At 44.9% G+C, this 25,008-nt stretch overlaps 1 protein-coding gene across 3 annotated transcripts in view; it reads left to right on the top strand.

Annotated features, from left to right (window-relative positions):
- Positions 1-8,763: 8,763 nt before the first annotated feature.
- ADCY6 (adenylate cyclase 6) overlaps positions 8,764-25,008 on the top strand; it is a 64,786-nt gene continuing 48,541 nt past the window's right edge. Inside the window, exons 1-3 of one of the 3 annotated variants that reach the window (XM_060764134.2) lie at positions 8,764-9,098; positions 13,358-13,476; positions 14,495-15,335. In XM_060764134.2, the coding sequence (XP_060620117.2) occupies positions 14,496-15,335 (840 nt within the window). In that variant the 5' untranslated portion in view covers positions 8,764-9,098; positions 13,358-13,476; position 14,495. Of the gene's footprint in view, positions 9,099-11,377; positions 11,601-13,354; positions 13,477-14,494; positions 15,336-25,008 lie in introns of those variants that run through there. The other 2 variants (XM_060764135.2, XM_060764136.2) reach the window with 2 other exon arrangements.

Here is a 25,008-nt window from a genome sequence, read left to right as displayed (position 1 = left end):
GCTTCAGCGGGAAGGTAACAGTGTTCCATGCAGTCATGCCAGCCACATTACCTTGAAGGTGTCATGGACAATGCCGACTCTTTGGTTTAGAAATGGAGATGAGCTCCACCCCCCCCCCCCCCCGAGTTGGACTTGACTAGACTTAATGTTAAGGGGGAACCTTTACCTTTTTATTTTTACAGTGCAATATTATGTACTGTATGCAAGCATCCAAGTAAATTATGTTGAATCCAAGGTGGATATACGTTAGAACTTAGGGTGTATCGCCTCGGTAGAATTAATGCCGTTTGACACTACTTTAACTGCTACGGCTCAATGCTATGGAATCATGGAAGTTGTAGTTTTACAAGATCTTTATTCAAGCAACACATTTTTAACAGTCTGTTTTCATCTGTATCTGTTTTAATTTTGTATGCTGAGTTAAGTCCTCATTCTGGGAAACCAGGAGGGTATAAATAAATACAAGAACAGCAAAAAGAATGACTACTCTCTGCCTGTTCATTTAGATTAATGTTCTTATTTATTTTTATTATTCATTTTTGTCTCCTCCTGCTTCAATCAACTGAGTATTAAGAATTAATTTTCAATGTATTCTCCCTGTATTTGTTGTTAGCTGTCTTAGGGCCCTTCCTTCCACATCTATATTACGCAGAATATCAAGGCAGATTAACCTACAATATCTGCTTTGAACTGGGTTATCTGAGTCCACACTGCTCTATATCACAGTTCAAAGCAGATAAAGTGGGATTTTATTCAGCTGTGTGAAAGGGACCTTCAACTGTTAGAAGAGATAGAATAGAAACCTTTAAAACACATACAGTACATATATTTGTTGATGTTGTTTTGACCAGCCTACATTCAATAGTTCGAAGGAATCAATAAAACCTTGTGATATCCCAGCCCTGCATCATGCAAAATTTAAATAAAATAGAATTCACATGAACATGATTTCTTCACATTCATAATTAAATATAAACAGAAAAATGGATAATAAGTACAGTGCAATGTAACACGAGGGTAAGCACTTTGAACTCAACAAATGTTTCCGTCTGCAGTTGCAGTTAGTCCCTATCCAGGATCAGCAATGTAAAGGAATGAATGCCCCAAACATCCGAAAAGTTGAAGGTTCCCCATCCCAAAATTGCACAACCCTATCTGTTGAGAAGTAAGTTAGTCCTGTTTAATTTAGTAGGGAAGGACCGCATGCTTTTAAAAATAAGACTACTCTTGAACATTCAGAATGCAAGATCTGATACCGCATCACAAGACTAAACTGGGTTGTCTGTTACTAATTCAAAGGAGAGATTGTATAAATGTGGAGAATTTTGGATTCCAGAGAAACCTGATAGGGAGGGAAAGCCACTGCCTTACACAGGAAAACTCACAAAATCTGGCTCCAAATGGCTGAGCTAAAATTAAAGAAAGATTGTTTTCTGGAAAGAAAACGCCATGCCAAATTCACAATCCAAGGCAAATTCTTCCAGATAAGAGCTCTTTCTTTCTTTCTTTCTTTCTTTCTTTCTTTCTTTCTTTCTAAGAGGAGTGAACTTTATACCCTGGTTTCCCTTCAGTGAGCTCAAGGTGGCATACACAGCTCTTCACCTCCCCACTTCATAGAATCATAGAATCATAGAATCATAGAATCAAAGAGTTGGAAGAGACCTCATGGGCCATCCAGTCCAACCCCCTGCCAAGAAGCAGGAATATTGCATTCAAATCACCCCTGACAAATGGCCATCCAGCCTCTGCTTAAAAGCTTCCAAAGAAGGAGCCTCCACCACACTCCGGGGCAGAGAGTTCCACTGCTGAACGGCTCTCACAGTCAGGAAGTTCTTCCTAATGTTCAGATGGAATCTCCTCTCTTGTAGTTTGAAGCCATTGTTCCGCGTCCTAGTCTCCAAGGAAGCAGAAAACAAGCTTGCTCCCTCCTCCCTGTGGCTTCCTCTCACATATTTATACATGGCTATCATATCTCCTCTCAGCTCTCTTCTTCAGGCTAAACATGCCCAGTTCCCTAAGCCACTCCTCATAGGGCTTGTTCTCCAGACCCTTGATCATTTTAGTCGCCCTCCTCTGGACACATTCCAGCTTCTCCAATGGCCCATCCCTGGAAGATGATGGGTCAAGTTGAGAAGGAGATCGCTTGGCATAAGGTCACCAGAACAGTTTCATGGCTGGCCCTAAGTCTCAGATCCCACAGTTTTTCTGTTGTAACACAACAGATTACACTAGATGAAGAGTAACTTCTTATGTCCCTAGTGACAGCATTCCAACACAGTATCAACAATGAGACTTAAGAAATGAGATACTCCTAGCTTTGGGCAGACAGTTGGCCCGTGATATAAGCTTGGAGCATCTCATTTCTTAAGTCTCATGGGTTTGGTTCCAGGGCCTCAGTGGATATCAAAATACATAGATGCTTAAATCCCAATGTATACAATCGTGGTCCTGATATGAAATGGCAAACAACTCAAATGAGTACTGGAATGAGCCTGAGGATCTGTGAAATGGTGAGAAGCTACAGAAGCTGCATAGCACATTCTCGTAGCATACACATCTCATAGCTACACATCAGCATAGCACATTCTCATAGCATACAAGAAGCCAGGCCTCTTATTGAACACAGAGAATACCAAAGTGCTCTTCTAACAGTCACCAGCCAATCCCTCTGCAATGCCGGAAATACAGCTTAATGGTATAACATTAGAAAATGTTGACTATTCCTGCTACCTTAGCAGCCACCTCTCTACAAAAGTCAACATTGATACTGTAATACAACACCGCCTGAGCTCTGCAAGTGCAGCATTTTTCTGAATGAAACATGGACTGTCTACAGACACCACACTTAACTCCTGGAACGTTTCCATCAGCGTTGCCTCCAAAAAATCCTGCAAATCTCTTGGGAAGACAGACGGACAAATATCAGCATGCTGGAAGAAGCTTAGACCACTAGCACTGAAGCAATGCTCCTTGGCTATCAACTGCGCTGGACTGGCCACGTTGTCCAAATGCCTGATCACCATCTTCCAAAGCAGTTACTACGCTCCCAACTCAAGAATGGGAAATGTAATGTTGGTAAAAAGGAAAAGAGATGGGCTTAAAGCTAACTTTAAAAACGGTGGCATAGGCACTGAGAACTGGGAAGTCTTGGCCCTCGAGCGCTCAAGACAACTCTGACCGGGATCACCTTCCACCTGGAAACCAAAGCTCTCACAGTGGAAGAACATGTGGTTCATGAATAGGGCTCCACAGTCACTACGTATCCATCGTCAAGACACTATACCTGGAGGGTCATTATTATTGGACTACGAGGGATCGCCTAAGAAAGCACTTAGGACAGCAAAACCAAGGTGTGTGTATTTCTCCCCCCTCCCCAAATATTTTTGAGCTGTGATGGGTTGAATCCATGGATGCAGAACATATGGATCTGGAGAGCCAAGTGTATTTTTGAGCCATGGCCAGTTGAATCCACAGATGCAGAACCTAAGCTCTTGTTCGAGTATTTGCAAGCTCTTGTTTTCTGCCTGTCCTGTCACAGTTCGGAAACGGTAAAGGCTGTCACATGACACCCGGTCCTAATCCCTATGCCATCAAATCTGATGCAATGGAACATTCGGGAGAAAAGGCATCAGAATCAATTAATTCATTAACCACCCTTTCCCCAGCTTGCTTGCCCGGGGAAGGTGCCAATCAAGCAGGCTCAGGGGAAGCCTGGGACGCTTGTGCCGGGGATAATCACTCTCCAAACAAGGCTTTAATAAGTCATTCCGCTAAGGAGATTTGATGGCATTATTCCCTAGCCAAGCCAATCTGCAAGGCAAGAAGGTGGGGAGGGGGAGATGGATTTCCTGCACCCCTCATGGCAGGACATGGATGCAGGGGCACCACACACACACGCGCGCGCGCAAGAAGCCTTAGAATAACACACCATCCTTGCCACTTCCTAAGGCCCCCATAGAGCTCCTGTCTAATTAATAATTAAGCTTCACTCTTTGAGGGATTGTACCCTGGAGAGGCCTAGCTTAACTTAACTTTCTCCCTCAGGAAGGGAGCAGCATGAACAGTTAAGATGTAGGGCTTGTCCTCCTTCTGCCCTGCTCCCCATGCCTGGCAAGGGCAAGCAGTTCAGTAAGTACTGCTTCTCTCTTCCTCTTTTGATGTTTGCTGGGAGGAAATCTGCAAGAGAACAGATACAAATTGACACTGTAACTATTCCCAGGACTCATGGTTTAAAAAAGGTGCCATCTTCCTATAAATACTAGGTAGATACTTGTTATGCTTAGGTGGACCCCAGTGCTATCTTTGGGGTTTCTTGGCAAGATTTGCTCCGAGTGGGCATTCTATTGTTTTGGCCTGAGGCTGAGAGAGTGGGCTTTGCTCAAGGTCATGTGTAATTGATAGATCCTTCACAGGTTCTATCAAATGAATGCAGTTTATTTATTTATTTACCACATTTTTATCCCACCCTTTTCAGCCCAAAGGCGAGTCAGGGCACTGTACAGACTGACAACAATTAGATGCTGAACACACATAAATACATTATTTAAAACAGGTTAAATCAAATAATAAAATTCATATAAAAACAATTAAAAACTCTAAAAATCTATGACTTCCAGGTTTAAATCCATGTCCATTTGCATCATTAAGCCATTCCGTATTTGTTCACAATACTGAGTTTATCTGGTTACAATGAGGTTCCAAAAGTTTGCTCAAAGTTTGACATCACTTTACCTGCCATGGCTTATTCTTTCACAGAGAAAGCAAAAGACTTTGTCAAACCACGACTCCCAGGGTTCCAAAACACTGAGCCATGGTAGTTAAAAGTGGCGTCTAGCTGCATTCATTCTACAGTGCAGATGGACCCTTAGTCCTATACTCAGAGCAATACACTATGTTGACTCTATTTGTTAAGATGCAAAGATTTCTCTGAAAATGAGAAAGGGTTTCCAAACAGCATGGCATTAGAGCAGTGGTTCTCAGCCTGTGGGTCTCCTAGAAATCCTAGCAGCTGATAAACAGGCTGGGATTTCTGGGAGTTTGAGGTCAAAACACCTGGGAACCCACAGATTGAGAACCACTGCATTAGAGTATTGGCTGTCACTTCTTGAGCCCAGTGACCATGTCCTTCGCATGGGAAGATAGAAATGAATGCACCACACACTGAGCCTTATAATGCTCTCAACCACCCCATAGTGCAATCCAGTCGCCAGCCTTGAAGTAAGCATACCTGTCTGCAATGAAACTGGCTACCCATCTTGCCTTTGGCCTCTGGAATTAAAGTATTTCTGGCCAGCCTTGACAGGTAGTTGGGAGTTCCCCAGGGGCTCATAACAGACTCTGTGATGAGCTGGGTGCCTCTAGCCATGTGCACATGCAGCCAGAGCAAGGAGAGCGGCGAACAGAGCTGGAGGGCTTCTGGTGCCGGAGATGGACTCCACAGGTGGCTGAGCAGAACAAAACCCAACCCGGCTTAAGGCAGGCCAGTCCTTCCACAAGTAACCTATACATTATGAAGACCAAGGCATCCCACATCCAAAGCCAGCAGTTTGGAGGAGTGGATTGCAAGGCTCCATCTACACTGTCATATAATGTGTGATATAATGCAGTTAAAATGCATTATATCAGTGATTCCCTGCCTTTTTAAAAAAAATCAGGGACCTCTTTGACCAGGGACCACTCTCCAACATTAGTACCAAAAGGGTTACGAATCTGCTTTTGGTCAACTTTAGATGCAGTTTGGCTATTTGGGGTACTGATTCAGAAAATAGCATTGGACAGGCCACATCAGCTCTAGGTTTTGATACAGAACATATGCCATCCAGCAGTCTCCATCTGCTCATCCACAGAAAACCATATTTAATAAGCCTTGGCACTGTAAGAGCGTTTTGTGAGACCAGTCGCTTTTGTTGCAATGGTGTAGTAACAGTGAGGTCGCGAAACATATTTTAGTTCTCGCAGACCAATGGTAGTCCATGGACCACAAGTTGGGAACCACTGCATTATATGAATCTACGCTAACTATATAATGCAGTTTCAAACTGCATTGTATGGCAGTACAGGTGGGGCCTAAGCCAGACCGAAGACCTGTGGGCTTCCAGGTATGAGGTTCTTGGTTGGGGAGTGCCAATCTTTCCACAAGTCGCAACTGGATGTGTATGTGCATGTGTAAACCTCCTTTGACCCACAGTCCGTGTGAGGAATGGGAGGCTAAAAGGCAGAGGGAAGATCAAGGGACTTGGATGCCACCTCTGAAGGCAGCAGGCTGGTTGAGACAACTGTAAACCAGAGAGAAATATGATCTGCATATACAATTTTTTGATGTTATACAGATATACATTTTTTTGCTTATTGACTATTTAAAATTCCCAGGCAAAGTGGGGACCCCTTTGAGATACCCCTTTGAGAGAGGGTCTCAGCATGGAAAGGTGCTACTCCCCTCACCCCCACCCCTGGTTTGCAAGCAGTTGCTTCTTTTGGGCACCCCCTTTGGCCTCTTTGGTTGAGGGAGATAGCAGCCAACCTTGGGACCCAGTACAGGAGTCCCTGAGATAGATAGATAGATAGATAGATAGATAGATAGATAGATAGATAGATATAGACAGACAGACAGACAGACAGATAGTTGGAGTTACACTTTAAAATGTGCCTGTTCCAACTTACATACAAATTCAACTTAAGAACAAATCTACAGAACCTATCTTGGTTGCTGTGAGTTTTCCGGGCTAAATGGCCATGCTCCAGTAGCATTTCCTCCTGACATTTCACCCACATCTACGGCAGGCATCCTCAGAAATTGAGAGGTCTGGAGATACCTGCCATAGATGTGTGCAAAACGTCAGGAGGGAATGCTTCTGGAACATGGCCATGCAGCCTGGAAAACTCACAACAACCCAGTGATTCCGGTGATGAAAGCCTTCCACAACACATAGAACCTATCTTGTTCGTAACTTGGGGACTGCCTGAATGTATGTATTTATTATTTACTTTATTTATACTCTGCTTTTCTCTTCAGTTAAAAATTGCATATTTTGATCAATTTAAAATAAAATGAAAACAAAACAAAGCAATGGCTTTTATGGACAAAATCAAGGGGTTGCTGTGAGTTTTCTGGGCTGTATGGCCATGTTCCAGAAGCATTCTCTCCTAACGTTTCACTCACATCTTGGCAGGCATCCTCAGAGGTTGTGAGGTCTGTTGGAAACTGGGTAAGTGAGGTTTATATGTCAGTGGAATGTTCAGAGTGGGAGAAAGAACACTTGTCTGCTTGAGGCAAGTGTGAATGTTGCAAATGGCCACCTTGATTAGCATTTAAAAGCCTGGCTGGTTGCTGCCTGGGGGAATCCTTTTTGGGAGGTGTTAGCTAGCCCTGATTAATTCTTGTCTGGAATTCCCCGGCTCTTTTGAGTCCTGTTATTTATTTGCTGTCCTGATTTTGGAGTTTTTTTAATACTGGTAGCCAGGCATGTAGTCGGGGGGGGGGGGGGCTTTGGGGGCTTTAGCCCCCCCCCCCCCCCCAAATTCTCATGGTGGTCTGCGAAAAGGCCTTACTGGTACATTATTTAAACTGTTATGTTTATTCATATCATGATCTGATCACCATGCTCAATATATCCCATATGCATGGTGGTATTGGGATAACGATACAAAAGGTTTGCTAGGGTAGACCCCTTTTCACTCAGACTCAGCCCCCCCACCCCCACCCCCGAATCAAAATCCTGGCTATGGGCCTGCTGGTAGCCAGATTTTGTTCATTTTCATGGTTTCTTCTTTTCTGTTGAAATTGTCCACATGCTTGTAGATTTCAGTGGCTTATCTGTGCAGTCTGACATGGTGGCTGTTAGCGTGGCCCAGTGTTGTTAGAATTGTTAGAGTGGTCTACCTCCCAACAAAGGATTCCCACAGGCAGCAACCAGCCAGGCCCTGAAACTGCAGGCCATGAAACGCTTATCAAAGTGGCCAATTCAAACATTCACACTTGCCTCAAGCAGACAAGAGTTCTTTCTCCTACCCTGGACATCATTCCACAGATATATAAACTCCACTTGCCTAGTTTCCAACAGACCTCACAACCTCTGAGGATGCCTGCCACAGATGTGGGAAAAACGTTAGGAGAGGATGCTTCTGGAACTTGGTCATACAGTCCAGAAAACTCACTGCAACTGTGTGTGTTGGGTTCACATATAGTCCAAAAAGTCTCCTTACCATTTAAACACCCTGTATAATTGCAGACGGATAATTCTCACACACCAGAAGCAACTTGCAGTTTCTCAAGTCGCTCCTGACATAAAAAAAAATGCAGTCATGCTGTCCACATGACCTTGGAGATGTCTACGGACAACGCCTGCTCTTCGGCTTCGAAATGGAGATGAGCACCAACCAACAGAGTTGGACACGACTAGACTTAATGTCAGGGGAAAACCCTGACCTTTACCTTTATAATGAATACAATTAAAAATCCATTTTAAAATACACAACCCCCCCCCCCCCAACCCAATCCATGGCGACCTGGATGCAGCCCTGAAGGTAACCCTAGGTTAGGTGAGAGGACTGTAATCCAAGACCTGGGAAGTCAGGAGGGGTGTCTTGCAGGTATGAGGTCCCTGGTTAGTGGGGAGGGGTGGGCGATGGGGGGAGGCTCCCTTTCCGAGGGGAGGGGAGAGAGAGCAGGGGCTGCTTTGCAGGCAGGTGCCTCCTTTGGGGTGTCCCTCCCTCCCTCCCCACCTTCCTCTGGGCCTGCCGCCCAGACCCGCGCGTCCTGCGCCTTTAAGGGCGGCTGGGCCCGATCCTCGGCAGCCGGGAGCAGAGCGCAGCGGGCCGGGCCTGGTCTGGTGGCGGATCCGGGCGAGAGGGCGTTTACCCCGGACAGGCGGAGGGAGGAGGAGGAGGAGGAGGAGGCGGAGGAGAAGGAGGAGGAGAGGCCGGGCCCGGAGCAGCAGCAGGCAGGAATGGAGAAGAGGAGGCGGCGGCGAAGCAAGCGAAGGACGCGGGCCGCGCTGTAAACAGGGGCCGGAGCTGGGCCGCCGGACTCTCTTTCCGCTGCAGCCCCAAAGAGGAGGAGGAAGAGGAGGAAGAAGAGGAGGAGGCCCGAAGGCCAGGAGGTGAGCTGGATCTGCAGGACCCTCTCTCTCCCTTTAAGGAGAGCCCGGGAGGAGCCCATGGGCCGGCTTGAGAAGCCGAGGGGCCTTCAGAGTGGAGAAGGGGGCAAGTGGGGAAGAGGAGTCCCAGCCCTTGCCTTGGGAGCAGCCCCGTGGGGGGCGCAACCTTGATCCGAGCCTGGAGGGGTGGGTTTTGCGCTTATGGGGCTTGCGTTGTCGTACCTACAACCATTGACTTGGAGGAAACCCAGTCCAGCCCCATGCCCTCCCACACAGCCCTACAACCCAGAATATCAAGGCAGGAAATCCCACAAGATCTGAGTGTGGCCCTTCCACACAGCCCTATAACCCAGAATATCAAGGCAGGAAATCCCACAATATGTGCTTTGAACTGGGTTATCTGAGCCCACACTGCCATATATTCCACTTCAGAGCAGATAATGCGGGATTTTATTCAGCTGTGTGGAAAGGGCCCCAGGGACACACAGTCCAAGCACCCCCGACAGATGACCTGTGTGTATGTCTCCTGGGCTGGCACTTCCCAACAGCCAAGATCTCTCACTAGACGACTCTCCACTTTTCCCCTTGTAACCCAGGGTGAAAAGGCCCCTCTGCAGGACACGAGGTGGCAACGCACCCCAGGGATCCTGGCCCTGAGAACTGTCACCTCTAGGCTTGCAGTGCATGACTCCCTCCTCCCCTCCATTGGTTGGTGGGATCTCTCTGCTTCCCCAAGAGGGAGCTGCTCCTCACTCAGCCTGGGCAGGAAGCAAGCCTCCCTGAGGAAGGTGCAAGTGGGCTTCTTCCCACTCCTTGGTGGGTCCTGGCTCTTTTATAGGACAGATCTAGAAGGCAGGTTGACACCAGGAGCCTTATTTTCTTCCTGGGAAGTATCAGAAACAACCAAGTAATGGAAACTAGGGGGTGGGTGTGCAGGATAGAAGAGGAAGACAAGCTCTCCTTTGACCACAGCCTGGTTTGAGCCCAATGGTGGCATCCAGAAAAGCCTTGGCCGCCAGGGATATTTTGTGTAGAGATGGCTCTTTAGAAGGTGGTGGGTCAGGGGCAGCCAGGATATATCTCAGATCCCTCCCACGCATCCCTATATCCCCGAATATCAAGGCAGAAAATCCCACAGTATCTGTTTTGAACTGGAATATATGGCAATGTGGACTTTGATCACCCAGGGCCCTTCCACACAGCCATATAACCCAGAACATCAAGGCAGAAAATCCCACAATATCTGCTTTGAACTAGGTTACCTGAGTCCACACTGCAATATAGCCCAGTTCAAAGCAGATGATGTGGGATTTTATTTAGTTGTGTGGGAAGGGGCCTCATAACTCAGGGGTCTTCCTGACAGGTCCCAAGATCTGATTCTGAGTTTCCTGTTTATCCCAGATTATCTGGCAGTGGGGACTCATATAATTCAGTTTAAAGCAGAAAACCTGGGATCAGATCCTGGGATATAGGACCTGGCTGGAAGAGCCCTCAGTTCAAAGCAGATATTGTGGGATTTTCTGCCTTGATATTCTGGGATATAGGGCTTTGTGGAAGGGCCCTCAATGAAGAACCATAACACCATGCCTTCATGTTAGGATACTCACTACTCACCTCAGCATCTTGTTGTTCTATCAGAGTGTTCTTGTTTATTATTGTATTGGTTAAGAATGCTAAAAAAAAACTTATCCTGTTGCACTAGTCCTGAAATGTGTGCAGTGTTGTTGCTCTCTAGCTCAGGCCCTTCTTCTCTCCTTGACCACCTGAGTGTCTCACTTCCTTCCCCTCCAATGTTTCAGTTTGGAGGGTTGTATTTTGCCTGCACTCCCTGACCTCCAACTTGCACAAAGCTGTCCTCAAGTGCCACTTGTCGGCTGAGCTGTTGGTGGCCGTGACTTTGTCCCACGCCGCCGGAGGTGGTTGTGTGCCAGAGTCCTGCCCAGTGGGCTGCCATGCCTTTGGCTTGGCACTCAAGGGTGGCCTGCGTGGAGTTGTGTTCTGTGGGGAGGCGAAGAAACGAGGGGGGCTCCTGCCTCTGAAATACATCTCTGTTCCTAACCGTAAAGGGCAGTGATGTCATGGCGGTGACGCCATCTCCTGGGATGGATGCAGATAAGGACTGTGTAGGAGGGTGTTGGAATTGCTCTCTGAAGAGGTTGGAGCTAAAACAAGCCCTGGTTTTGGCTGGCACTCAAGACAAATAGAGTTTGAAAGGGGAAAACTATTCCCGTTTGGTTTCACATTGAACTGCGAGCTGGGTTGGAGAGAGGAAATTGGCTGCCAGGACCTCTGTTCTTCCACCCTCCCCTTTCCCCTCATTCAAAACTCATTCTGTCACACACTGGGCAAAGCTCCTCGAAACTCTGAGAAAGAGGGTGGACTTCTCAAGGCCGGGAGAGCAGAGGAAGCCGAAATGAAGGCATCTAGTAAACTGTGTGTTGGCAGAGCCTGTTCTGGGCTGGAATTCCTTTATCCTTGGTTGCTGATCTTTGTCCGGTGGTTCGGGTGAGCTAACAAAGGGAAGGGAAGATTTGGGAAAGATCTGGATCTTCGTGGGTTCCTTCATGCAGCAGTGAGTGAAATGGCCCTCCAGATGTGGCTGGGCTACAGCACCCAAAATTTCTCACTAGGCTAGGACTAGTGGGATTTGCAGTCAAGCAGCCTTTAGGCAGCTGCTTGATTTCTACCTCTGCAATGGGGCGAAGGGCACACATGTGCTTACGGACACCCTTGGAGTGGGCTTCACTACATTCCTGGTGACCCCAGCCAGTATGACTGCAGTCTTTTGATGTAATTCCTTCCCATCATCTATTTTTTCCTCCCCCCCCCCCCCAAATTTTTACAGTCACTCTGAAGTCAGTTAGCATGTTGGGCATTGCTATAGTGTTAACACTATGGCTATTTTGTTGCTGGAGCAACCACAAAAAATTATGGTTATAGCTCTCTCTCTCTCCCTCTATACATCACTCTACTGCTGGCAGTTTGTGAGTTAAATGTTATTGGGTAGTTTGGTACCTGTGATTATTTTCTCTTTCCCATTGCTAAACTCTAGTTTGGAGGAGACAACCCTCTGGCATTAGAGGTGTTTTGGACTAAGTTCCCACAATGTCTTGAATAGGTCTGGAGAATCCAAGGGTTGTCACCCAAAGCTAAAGTCAGTTGGAGCCTTTATTTATTATTATTTACTTATTTACTATATTTATATCCCGCCTTTCTCTACCCCAAAGGGGATGTAAGGCGGCTTACAGATAGGCAATAATTCAATGCACATAACAACAATATACAATTAAAATAAACATTTGAATGAAAAAAGATCCAGATTGAAATACAGAAACATCTTTCTGTGATATTTCCTTTCCTTCTGATTCAGAGTGTCTGTGTCTCTATTTTTTGCATGTACTGTGTTTGTTAAGATAATTTTTTCCCTAGTGCTGTATTTCATTTATTTTTATTTTGAGCAAGGGGGATATGCAATCTGCTCCTCAGCCATATAGTATTTACCTTAATGGCCCATGATTTCTAGTGGTGCAGCTAGTCCCTCCACAGAAATAGATCATGGCTACTTTATGTGATTTCTTTGTGTGTGTGTGTGTGTGTGTGTGTGTTGATGGGTGCTGTGGCCGGTTCATCACCTGGTGTCCACTGTCTAGTGATGAGCTATTTAGCTAAGCACATGCCCAGGCAGCAGAGATGCCTGAAACCAGGAGCATATTCAAAGCATTGCCAGATTACTAGGACTTGTCAGAGTTCAAGCTCTGCAGGCATAGCCTTCAAGATTCCACCTCTGTGCACCAAAAGCATGGCAGAGTAGAGCTTTGTGCAGGAAAGGCAGTTAAATTATAGAGGCGATAAGAGGTGGGAAAGGGATACAAAAGTGCATAGATAAAAAGTGGGTAAATAAATCTAAGTGTGATTGGACTCTCCAGAATCATAATGCCACACAACTGGAAGGTTTTCAAAGGCCATCTAGTCAAATACCTTGTAGAAATTCAGAAATCCAAACAAATCACTCCTGAAATTCTTTTCAAAGAAGGAGATTCTATCACTCCACAAGACACTAAAGAATCACAAGTCTCTGAAGTGCTTGCAGCAGAATGCGAAGGAGAGGGGAATGTGTGGCGGTGGGTACGGATTGATCAGGAGATCGAAACCTGGTCTAGATTCCCAGGCAATTGCTGAATGGAATTGCTACAGATGCTATCAGCTGTGGAATGGGATTTAGCATGAATGACCAGCCTGACAAGCTCCATTTCTCCCAGCAGGTTGTAGTTCCAGCTCAATGCTGAAGAGGAAATAAAAGGTGCCCCTCACAGTTGCTGCTCTGCTTTCCCTGTGGGGATCCATGTCGCCTCATCACACCCAGTTCCCAGTGGCCTTTCAGGTATGGGGTGCATGGGTTTCCTTACAACAGTGAATGTGTGGTTTCTGATGATGGCAGTAGGACAATTCCTATTTTATGTCTCAAAATATTTTTCTTATGGTCAGAAACATCTTTCTGTGATGTTTCCAAGTGTTGGTTGTTGTAGTTTTTTTGGGCTATATGGCCATGTCCTCACAACCTCTGAGGATGCTTGCCATAGATGCGGGCGAAATGTCAGGAGAGGATGCTTCTAGAACATGGGTTTTTGGTTTGTTTTTTTTTTTTTTTTGTCGTGTCAGGAGCATCCTGTTGTGAGAGAATTGGCCGTCTGCAAGGACATTGCCCAGGGGACGCCCGGATGATTTTGATGTTTTATCATCCTTGTGGGAGGCTTCTCTCATGTTCCCGCATGAGGAGCTGGAGCTGATAGAGGGAGCTCATCCGCCTCTCCCCGGGTTCGAACCTGCGACCTGTCGGTCTTCAGTCCTGCCAGCACAGGGCTTTAACCCACTGCGCCACTGGGGGCTCCTTTCTAGAACATGGTCATATAGCCCAAAAAACCCCCCTACAACAACCCAGTGATTCTGGCCCTGAAAGCCTTCCACAATACATTTTCCAAGTGTTATTTTCCTGGAACTTAAATTTGGAAGCCTTTTGGATTCTTGTCCGCACCTTCCGCTGGTCAGCAAGGTTTGGAAAATTCAGGTGGAAAAAAATGCCTAGAATCCGCAAGAGATTGTTTGATTGCAGCATTCTGGCATTTATTGCCTGGAAAAGGAGTTTTCTCATTTTTGGTATCTCCAACCACTTGCAACTTGTCTCATGCTGTCTTGGATCCAGCTTCCTTGCTTGAAGCACATCCTGTCTAATGGCTTTTATATGTTTGCTGTGTGACTTGTGACCGAGACTGGAAACAATCTGAGTGCATTCTCCCTTGCCTCAGGTCTTTGCCTCCAGGAGAGAACTCAGGGGTCAAATCTTTTTTGGCTGTTAGTGCTTCTTTTTATAGGTCTAGTCTCACTTGCCTTTTCCTTTGCAGCATGTCCTGGTTTAGTGGCATCCTGGTGCCCAAAGTGGACGAGCGGAAGACTGCTTGGGGGGAGCGGAATGGGCCCAAGCGCCATCGCCCAGCGCTCTGTGGCCCGCGCTACATGAGCTGCTTGCAGGACCCGGAGCTGGAGCGAGGAGGCAGTGGGGGACTTGGGCTCAATTGTTCGTGGCAGGAGGACCACTATGGCAAGAAGCAGCCACTGTCACCGCCACCACCTGCCAGTGGGGCAGGGGACTTGGGGCTCAAAGCCGTGGACTTGGGCTTTGAGGACAGCGGAGGAGCCACGGCAGAAGCCAAGGGGTTCTCAGCCAGGGACTGTGGCCGGCGCCTCCTGCACGTGTTTCGATCCAAGCGTTTCCAGTCGGCCAAGCTGGAGCGCCTCTACCAGCGCTACTTCTTCCAGATGAACCAGAGCTCATTGACTGTGCTCATGGGAGTCTTGGTGCTGGCTTGTGGCATCATGCTGGTATTCCACTGTGTGCCTGGCAGTCCTCGCGTGCCGTACGCTGCCGCCCTGGCCGTGGCGGCTGCCCTCTTCCTCTCCCTCATGTTCCTGTGCAACCGGACCAGCTTCCATCAGGACTGCATGTGGGCTGTGAGCTACCTAGTCATCGGGGCACTGTGTGGGGTGCAGGCTCTGGGCACCCTTCTGGTCTCACCGCGGAGTGCCTCCGAAGGGGTCTGGTGGAGCGTCTTCTTCATCTACATCATCTATACACTCCTGCCCGTGCGCATGCGGGTGGCTGTGCTGGCTGGAGCCTTGCTCTCTGTGCTTCACCTGGTCATCTCTTGGCATCTAAACAAGACAGACTCCTTTCTTTGGAAACAGGTAAGGGAAGGGAGGAGTGCAGGTAACAAATGAGTGAGCCTGCTGGGTGCTAAAGGAGCGGGTTGAAAACTGCTGAGAAAGGGAGAACCAAAACCTAATACTAATGGATGTACTGAAAGGAGGGCCATGGCTTGGGCATGAAAGGAAGGGGGTGTATGGAAAAAGCTAGATAGAGGGTGAGTAAAAGATTCTGGTGTAACAAGTTTTGTTGGGAGAGCAAGGAAAGGGCTTATACCAGAACTTGGAAACATTATTCTTTCATCAGACCCCAAGACTCATGCAATGTTTACACCAAAACCACACAGAAAGCCTCTCTTAACACATAATAAAGTGTGAAAACACCAAAGCCACAAGCACCCTAGAATTGTTGGGAGAGTGGGCTTAATAACAAAAGACCCTCCTCATAAATGCACAGCAAAGTAACTTATCAGCGAGCCAGCACCAGTAGCTCAAAGTGATAAGAAGAACAAAAACACATGGACCAATGTTATCTCTTCCATAGGAGGCTTTTCTTTGTAGTAAAATAATATCATTCCACTATTTGCAACAATAATGTTTCCATAACACAAATAAACAAATACAAAGTAACTTTACACACAGCAGTCTTCGTACACTGGAGGTTTCTTATACGAGGCTTCTCTCACACAGAGATTTACCTCACACTGCTCAGGATGACACTAGCTTTTGGCCCACTGACACTTAACAGGCTTCAGCCTACTAACTCTTTCAGTGCTTAACTCACACTTTTGTAATCAAAAATACCCAGTTAATTTTTAATATTTCTGACAATCCCATATTGCCCATATATACCTCTGGCCAGAGCACAGCACTGAAAAAAAGAAAGAAAAGTAATGTTTCTGAGTTCTGGCTTCTGTCACAGCTGGTTGAGGGATTCTGGGTGCTATAGTCAATTTCCCCCAATGTGAGACTCCATCCTCCAACAGCAATCCCAAATGCCACAATTTTCCTTTTCAGCTCCTCTCAAAATGGCAACAAGAGATGGCATTGTATTGTCAAGGACCATAAATGAAAACAGGTTTTTGTGCACCATGCCAGACTTGTGACTGGGGTGTTTCTACATGTTTAAATACATTTGAGGAACTTTCTGCATGATCAGGTGAGAAAGAAAATCCTGGAAGTCATGCAGTGGTCACAAAAATGGGGCTCAAGGGCTACATGCAGGCTGTGGGGTGCACCGTGCCCCCCTAAAGTGCCATGCAGCCTCATGGGAGCTACTGGTAACACACTCCTCCTGGATGAGTAGCATGGAAAGCCTTCAGTTGCACAGGAGGAGTTTGTACAAGATGACTCCTCCCATTGCTGCAGTTGTCCCCCCTCCCCAATTTCCCTCTGTGTTTGTGATTACTCTTCCTCCAGAACACTCTGAACAGTGTGAGAAACTCTCCTCTGAAGGAATGCATGTGTGAGAGATTTTTTAAAAATAGAATGTATTTTTAATAGAGTTCATAAATGTCATAATGTCAGCAGCAGGCAAATAAAACACAGCCAAGACATTTAAAGTTGTCCACAAAAAAGGGAACAATCTGCAAAAGGATTAACCCAGCTTCAAGAATCGCAAGGGACTTACCCATATGAAAAGCATTCACAGACGTTCACTTTGGTTTGTGATATGTCTGTAAGCATGTCCTTCCATTTTGCAGCTGTTTCATATCTCTGTATTTCTTGCCCCTTTTTCATTCCTGGGCATTTAGTCCTGGGAGAGGTGTGCCTAAATTAGTGTGGTTGAAACAACCATCAAATCATTTTGCCTGGAATGGAATTTGTAGCGATATCTGCCGATGTCAACATTTTCAACACCAGAACAGTCTTGGTGGTGGTGGTTTGGTTGAATATATAGGAAAGTGTTGAAGCGAGGAAGGCAATATTGCAGTGGAACTAACAATGGCTGGGGAGATGACTTGGTGTGCTTTGTTTTTAGCGTTTAGCTCTGTTTTCCAGACATTTATTATCTGTCCCAGTTCTCTAGTATTCCACACAAGCCTATGATTGTTATATACTTGTTTTGGTCTCATTTCTCTCTTCCCTCTTGATTGTTTTAACATCTCTCATCTCTGATCTTATTCAAAACTAGGGTGAAATAAGCATGTTTTTAAAAAAAGGGTTTTTTAAAAAAAAATGCATGAGAAGAGTTGATGTATGTCTGTCAACATTTGCACATGGAAACATCTGCAGTGAAAGATGTCGCCTTACCTTTTCTGTATCATGAAGGACAACGTAAACCTAACTATCCGTATCACATATAAAACCATATCTCCAATGCGGTCCTAAGCAATTGACTTGTGACATGACCGTCTTGGAATGAGAACAGAATACTGCTGTATAACATCCTGTTTTATCTCCATCCTAACCTTTCATACACTTAATGTTGCAGATCTTGGCTTCAGTTCTCTGTTAGGGAGTTCACTGGTGAATCAAAGGCAGAAGTAGAATTGAAATGTGCAAATGGAAAACTTCAAGTTTCCTATGTTAATTCAGCCATTGCATGCTGTCTGTACTTAAATAACTTTTCTCCTACAAAACAACCAGATAATTTTGTTCCTTCCTAATTCTTTTTTAATATTTTAATCCTTCTGAAATTCATCAAATTTCTATTTTAAAATATATTATTTTTTTAATTTTGTGTCAAAAGCATTCCATAAAATAATTTATCTAAAACTGATAAAATAAAGGGATCACAAGCTGCTAGATAGGTTTAGACCAAAAATGTGCAACAGCAACTGCATTGTCTATAGCTTTAAACATTTTTTCCTCTGTGCATGAGGCAGGGCATGGTGGGCAAGCCTACAGATGCAGAGTCGTTTGTTCTGCTCCACAGTTGCACAAGGTGGAGGATTCTTCCAGGTAGAGCCATTTTGCCAAGTTGTCTTTTGATCTGCCAACTCTACTTCCGAGTCTGTTCAGGGACTCCCAAGTTGCCCATTCTTGGTTTCCCCTGGAAGAAGACCCTCGTGGGGGGCCATCCAGTTGGAAAAATATAACATAATTATGCTGCAATTATGATATCCTTAAAGTCTTTAAACACAGATTATTAAAATTGGGGTGGCAAATGCTGTAGTAGCATTGATGTAGCACTCAAATATATAATGGACAAAGAGGAAGGAGGAGGAAAAGATAAGGGGGGAAAGGGAAAGAGGCCACAAGGGTGGCTTCATAGAATAATAATCTGGCTTTTCCCAGACTGTCTTGGTATTATGTTTATACTCCTTTAAAATTGCTGTAAAGCTATGTGATGATGATTATTTTCCAAGAGCTGTGCTGTTTCAGTGTATAGTAAGCCTGACCTTTTTTCAAATAGAATTGATCTTTGATTGCATTACGCCACATCTTTCACCTTGCCCTTGTTCACTGCTCAACATTCGCGTTCAGTGACAATTTAGGATGCAGCTTCTAATAGCAAACTTTTTTTTGTCAAGGAAGACATTTAAAAAAACAAACAAACCCATAGATCAACAAATTGGAATAAACAAGTAAGACTTGTTATGCCGTCTGCAGTTATAGCAGCATCTCCAAAGCAGAAACAAAACAAGTCATGACCCTGAAGGATTTCATCCTTTGCCCATTCTGTTAGAATTCTCTTTCTGCTGATTTATTCTTCCTTTCTAAACAATGAACAGTGAATAAGACTGGTTTATCTTAGAATCGTAGAGTTGGAAGACATTGCAAGGGCCATCCAGTCCAACACAGTCAAAGCACCCCTGATAGATGGCCATCCACTTCTGCTTAAAAATGTTAAAAGTAGACTTCACCCTGCGTAGCAGCTTATCCCACTGCCAAACGGCTCTTGTCATCAGGAAGTTCTTCCTAATGTTTAGGTGAAATCTCTTTATCTGCAATTTGAATCAATTGCTCCATTTTGACCTAGTCTCCAGAGAAGCAGAAAGCAAGCTTGCTCTTTCCCTCTCCGTGACACCCTTTCAAATAATTAAATATGGCTATCATGACCCCTCTCAGCCTTCTTTTCTCCAAGCTAAACTTACCCAGGTCCCTTGGCCATTCCTCATAGGGCTTGATTTCAAAACCTTTGATCATTTTGGTTGCCCTTCTCTAAACACCTTATAGTTGGCCAATGTCCTTCTTGAATTGTGGTGACCATAACACGATACAGTCCTCCAGGTGAGGTCTGACCAAAGTGGAATAGAGTGGGACAAGGACTTCCCTCAATCTTGATTTGTTGTTGTTTATTCGTTCAGTCGTTTCTGAATCTTTGTGACTTCATGGACCAGCCCACGCCAGAGCTCCCTGTCGGCCATGGCCACCTTCAGCTTCTTCAAGGTCAAGCCAGTCACTTCAAGGATGCCATCCATCCATCTTGCCCTTGGTCGGCCCCTCTTCCTTTTTCCTTCCATTTTCCCCAGCATCATTATCTTCTCCAAGCTTTCTTGTCTTCTCATGATGTGGCCAAAGTACGTCATCTTTGCCTCTAATATCCTTTCCTCCAATGAGCAGTAAGGCATTATTTCCTGAAGTATGGATATATGTATCTTGATACTACGCTCATATTGATGCAGCCTAAAATCGCATAGACTTCTTTAGCTGCCGAATCATACTGTTGATTCATGTTTAGTTGATTGTTGACTAGGACTCCTAGATCCCTTTCTCATGGACTGTTTTCAAACCAGGTGTCACCCATCCTGTATCTGTGTGTTTCATTTTTATTGCCAGTGTGGACTGACACAATAAATCATAGTGGCATGTTAGGGGGAACAGTCAAGCTCATAAGCTCGATAGTACTGAAAGTACCCTGAAATATATTATCCCAGTGTATGTGTGCATGTGTGTTCCAGGGTGCACTGTAGAATGAATGCAGTATGATGTCACTTTTGCTGCCATAGCTCAATGCTGTGGATTCATAGGAGTTGTAGTTTGGTGAGGCACCAGCACTCTTTGAAAGAGAAGGCTAAAGGCCTTCTAAAACTACAGTTCCCATGACCCCATAGCATTGATTCCATGTTGTCATCAAACTATATTATTTCCACAGAGTTGGTGCCCCCCCCCCCAGTCACCTGCTGATTTATGGTAATCCTCATGAATTCCCTCTGAACAAATCTTGCCAATAGTGGGGATGAGTCAGAAACAAGTTCAAGGCACACGGCGGCAGCCTGGCAGGTGTCAGACAAGGCAAAGTGGAATTGGCTTCTCAGGAGTGTTGATGTTGGCTTTGCTTGCTTCCTTCCTTAGTCTGGTAAATGGTGGCTTTACAGTGCAGACTCTCTTGTGCCTTCTTCCAAAGCTTTTTAAGTTTCAGGAGCATTAAGATCCCTTTTTCAATGTCACAGCAGCAATAGCTGGCCAGAGAGAAAAACGTATCCTGTGTGTTAGTTTTTATTTACACTTCCTTCATTTGCTCTTTCAGTGGCTTAGGGCAGATTACAAGTCTGTATTCTTTGACAAACCCAGCCAGGAAGATATTGCTGAGCAAGAAACCTGGGAGTTTATGGAGATGCTTGGTACCTGTCACTGTGACCGTTAGTCACATGTAGAGCATGAGGATAAGCTACAAGGGAAACCCCGAGTGACCAAAGAAAAGACGCAAGCAATTGGCTTATGTATACTAAATAGAGCTGCAGTGCTTACATGGATTGTTTTTTTCAAGTGTTAGTTAGTTTGCTAAAATAGATGTCTCAACTAATAAGGCACTCTGTACATACATACATGCACACACATTATAGACAAGTGGCAAGAACAATCTTAAAGTATGAAGAAGACACTAGCTCATTGGTAAAGCAGACGTGCTACATCTTGACATCTTATTGATAGGTAGATAGAATCTGCAAGGCAGATACTACTCAGATTAAACAGTTTTGGATTAGATCAGGGTGGACAAAGTGTAGGATTTGTACCATGTGTAGTCTAATTGTTTCTTTTGCGTCCAAAGACTCTTTCCCACCACAAAATCTGCTGATTTCCCCAACACAATTTTTTTAATCTAAAAAGTTTTTTCTCCAGTCCTAAAGTCTTTCCCCTAGCCATTATCATTTGATCACAACCAGGGCCGGTTGGAGAAATAGTCTATCCTGGTATGTGACAGCTTGCTGGACTTCCAAAAGAAGCACCTTACCTTCTCTCAGGATGCATACGTGTAAGATGCTGCTGCAAACAACACATGTAGTGTTATCAACAAAGAACATGCACTTTTTTTTGCTTCTGGCTCCTCACTCCCAAACTCTGAAGATCCCAGATCTCATCTGATCTTGGAAGCTAAGCAGGATCCGCCCTGACTAGTATTTCGATGGGACACCACCAACAAATACGAGATGGAGTGGGCTGTATTTCAGAGGAAGGAACTAGTCAAGCTATCTCTGAGTATTCTTCACCTTTAAAAACCTCTGTGAAATTCATGAGGTCACCTTAAATCAACAGGTGACTTGAAACACACAAACACACACAATATAAGCTTGATTGACTGATCAACTAAAACCTTTTATTTTTAATTGTATTGACTAAAGTCTACTTACAATAATTTTAAAAACATATCATACACAAAACATACCTAACACAACCACACTACAAACTATAAGCTACAAAGTACTAAAACTACCCCTAAAAGATCAGATTACTAAAACATGTTTGACTTATTCAAATGACGTCTGGGTTGCAACACTAATAATGGGGGCCAAGTGCCAAGTGTGACAATTGGTCGCTGTGTCTGGACTCAACCTTCCAGAGTCTCAGGCAGAGTCCTCTTGTAGCCCTTCTACCTGAGTCATAGCCTTCCTGACCGCCAGGTCACCATGCTGAGCTCTGTTAGTCTATACTTGTAAAGAAGACCAAGAAAGGTACCATAGTTGCTGGCTACTTAAACTTTTCCACTCGGGATCCCTTTTGACCTGAGAAATGTTTCCATGACCCCAAGTACATAGGTATATAAAGTAGGTGTAAACACCAAACATTTACTGAAAATAAATCTGCATTTGCAAGGCTTGCTGAACAGGCTGGGTTTCCTTTTTGTGGAGTACAGCTGAAGCATATCCTGCAGAGTTTACTATAACCACTACACATTGTTGCTATGAGATTTGTGTAAATGAATGGCGTTCAGAAACTTTTTACTGTTGCGAATTTTTTCGCTGAGCTAAGGAGACCCTAACTGGGTTTGGGACCCACAGTTTAAAAAGCAGTGCTATATCTCATGGAAAAAATACTAGTCAGCTGCTGCTGGGAGCTGGTGAAAGGAGGAGTGGAGTTTCTCCTTCCTGAAGTCGCTGATAGCGTTTCTGTTTTGGGTTTCTGCAGAGGAGGGACAAAATGCTTGCTCCCTGCTCCACCTGCCTACCCACTTGCCTGCATGGCATTCCTGGTTACCTGTGACTACCTGCCTGGAGCTTTAATCCGAAGCTCTGGTTAACCAAAGAAACTGGGAGGGGTGTGGGGCCCTCACTTATACCAAGCAGGTGTTCTGAGCTACCTGGCTGAGCAAGTATTTTAAATCCAGGCCTTCCACACTGAAACTCAGGGCCCTTCCACACAGAATATCAAGGCAGAAAATGCCACATTATCTGAGTGTGGACTCAGATAAGATAACCCAGTTCAAAGCAGAAAATGTGGGATTTTCTGTCTTGATATTCTGGGACGTAGGGCTGTGTGGAAGGGCCCTTAGCTATCCTATGGAGCATAAGATGTATTTTACAAACATATCCCCCCAAAATGTGCCATAAATATGTGCAATACGTTTTCTATAGTGTGTTTTGGAAAACCTCTTTCAATTTCCCACAATCTCTACTTCCCATATTTTGGCCAGGCAGGTTTGAAGTGGCAAAACTAGCTGCTAATAGTCAGATTGACTGGACATTGTGTATTTCCCAGCACTGACGCCATTACTTGAAGTACTTCTGTGTTAATTCTGACTGATAATTGTATTATGTAGGTGCATACCTCTGTGCTGCTAACTTATGCTGGTGTGTGTGTGTACATACTAAAAGTTCTAGAAGGACATGAAGCCGTTGTGCTTGCAGATTGCGAATTCTTTAGGCAATTGGAGCCGTTTGTTGTTTAATGTAGCATGTTGCCCTTTCAACTTTCTTAATCTGCCTCAGGGTGCTTTGGCGAAAGCGTGTGAAAGCAAGCTCTCTTTGGGACTGATCTGCTTTCAAACATTCTCTCTGGTTCCACTGTGGTTCTGTGTTAAGGGATTATAAACAGCCTTTTTTCATCCGCTTCGTGAATATTTAGTTTTTTAACTCTGTCTCAGTGTCTTCTGAGCATCAAAAACTCTCCACCACTACCATGTAAGTTAGAAATGGGCACAGCGTGAACCTTGTGCCCAACAAGAGTGCGTAACTAGTGGGAATCATAAAATTGGCTCAGCATCTAGTCAACTGGATTCTAGCCGGGAAGGCGGCAGGGATGAAATGCCAGGAATCTTAGGTCTGGTTCACTCTGTCAGTTTCCTTTACTGCTGCCACAGCTCTTCTTTGGCCCATGTGCTGCTGGCAGTCCTCTGGGGAAATGTTAATGTGACCTCTGTTGTCTCGGACTCAAAACACTCCCTTGTGGCTTCTACAGCCTAGTCGTTCTTTTGAGGATTGATGAATTCATTGCACTTTTAAACCATTCACTTTCCAGAGTTCTCAGGGCTATTAAAATGCAAAATACCATAAAACATCTACTAAAAACGTAGAATACCAAACTGAGATAAAAATAGTGGTAGCGTTTCTCACTCCTCCATTCTACATATTGCCCAGAGCTTCCAATAGCCCCTCCATCTTGTTGTTGTTCTGTGCCTTCAAGTTCCTGATTTATTGGTAACCCTATCACAAGGGTTTCTTGGCAAGGTTTGTTTCCTTTTCCTTCCAAAGAAAGTATGACTTGCCCAAGGTCATCCAGTGGATTTCCATGGCTGAGCAGGGATCTAAACCCTGGTCTCCAGAATTGTAGCCCAGCGCTCAAACCACTATACCAGAACTCTCCAAACATGCCATAAACCAACCTCTTATAAAAGATGTGGACACATATATGTATTATTATTTATTTTATTTATTTAAGGCTTTTATATCCTGTCCTTTCTCAACCTCCGCAGAGGGACTCAGGACGACTAAATTGTAATACCAAAATGTGGAGACACAACACATCTCATGAAAACTTTTCATTTATATTTTTAAAAATAAATGATCTATTGCTCATTTCACATAGACTTAGAAGTGTCTCATTACATTCATGTAACACACCTACATACAAATGTGTTGCGACACACTGTTTGGAAAGCTGTGCAGTACACTATGTTGACTGTATATTATTGTCTTTGTGTGCTATGAGAACAGGTAGCTTAAGTCAGTGGTTTTGAACTTACTAGTCGGAGCATCAGAGGGAGATGCAAAGGGGCACAAGCCATCATGTGGTCTCCTCTGCCTGAATTATTTTCTTCACCAATGGTCAACTATATCCAGTTGTAAAACCTACAAATTGGTTCCATTTCTACTCTCCTTTTTTCTATCGTGGAATTTAAGGTGGTATATATGGGATTTGCAAATAGTTTTCCACCTTAAAGCCAGTGGCGCAATGGGTTAAACCCTTGTGCCGGCAGGATTGAAGACCAACAGATTGCAGGTTCGAATCAGGGTAGAGTGTGGATGAGCTCCCTCTGTCAGCTCTGGCTCCCCATGCAGGGACATGAGTGAAGCCTCCCACAAGGATGGTAAAACATCAAAACATCCAGGCA

The sequence above is a fragment of the Anolis sagrei genome, chromosome 2 (assembly GCF_037176765.1).
Source record: "Anolis sagrei isolate rAnoSag1 chromosome 2, rAnoSag1.mat, whole genome shotgun sequence".
In the NCBI taxonomy this organism is placed as follows: domain Eukaryota; kingdom Metazoa; phylum Chordata; class Lepidosauria; order Squamata; family Dactyloidae; genus Anolis; species Anolis sagrei.
Note: the sequence above shows the minus strand (reverse complement) of the source record. Positions and strands in the feature narration are given on the sequence as shown.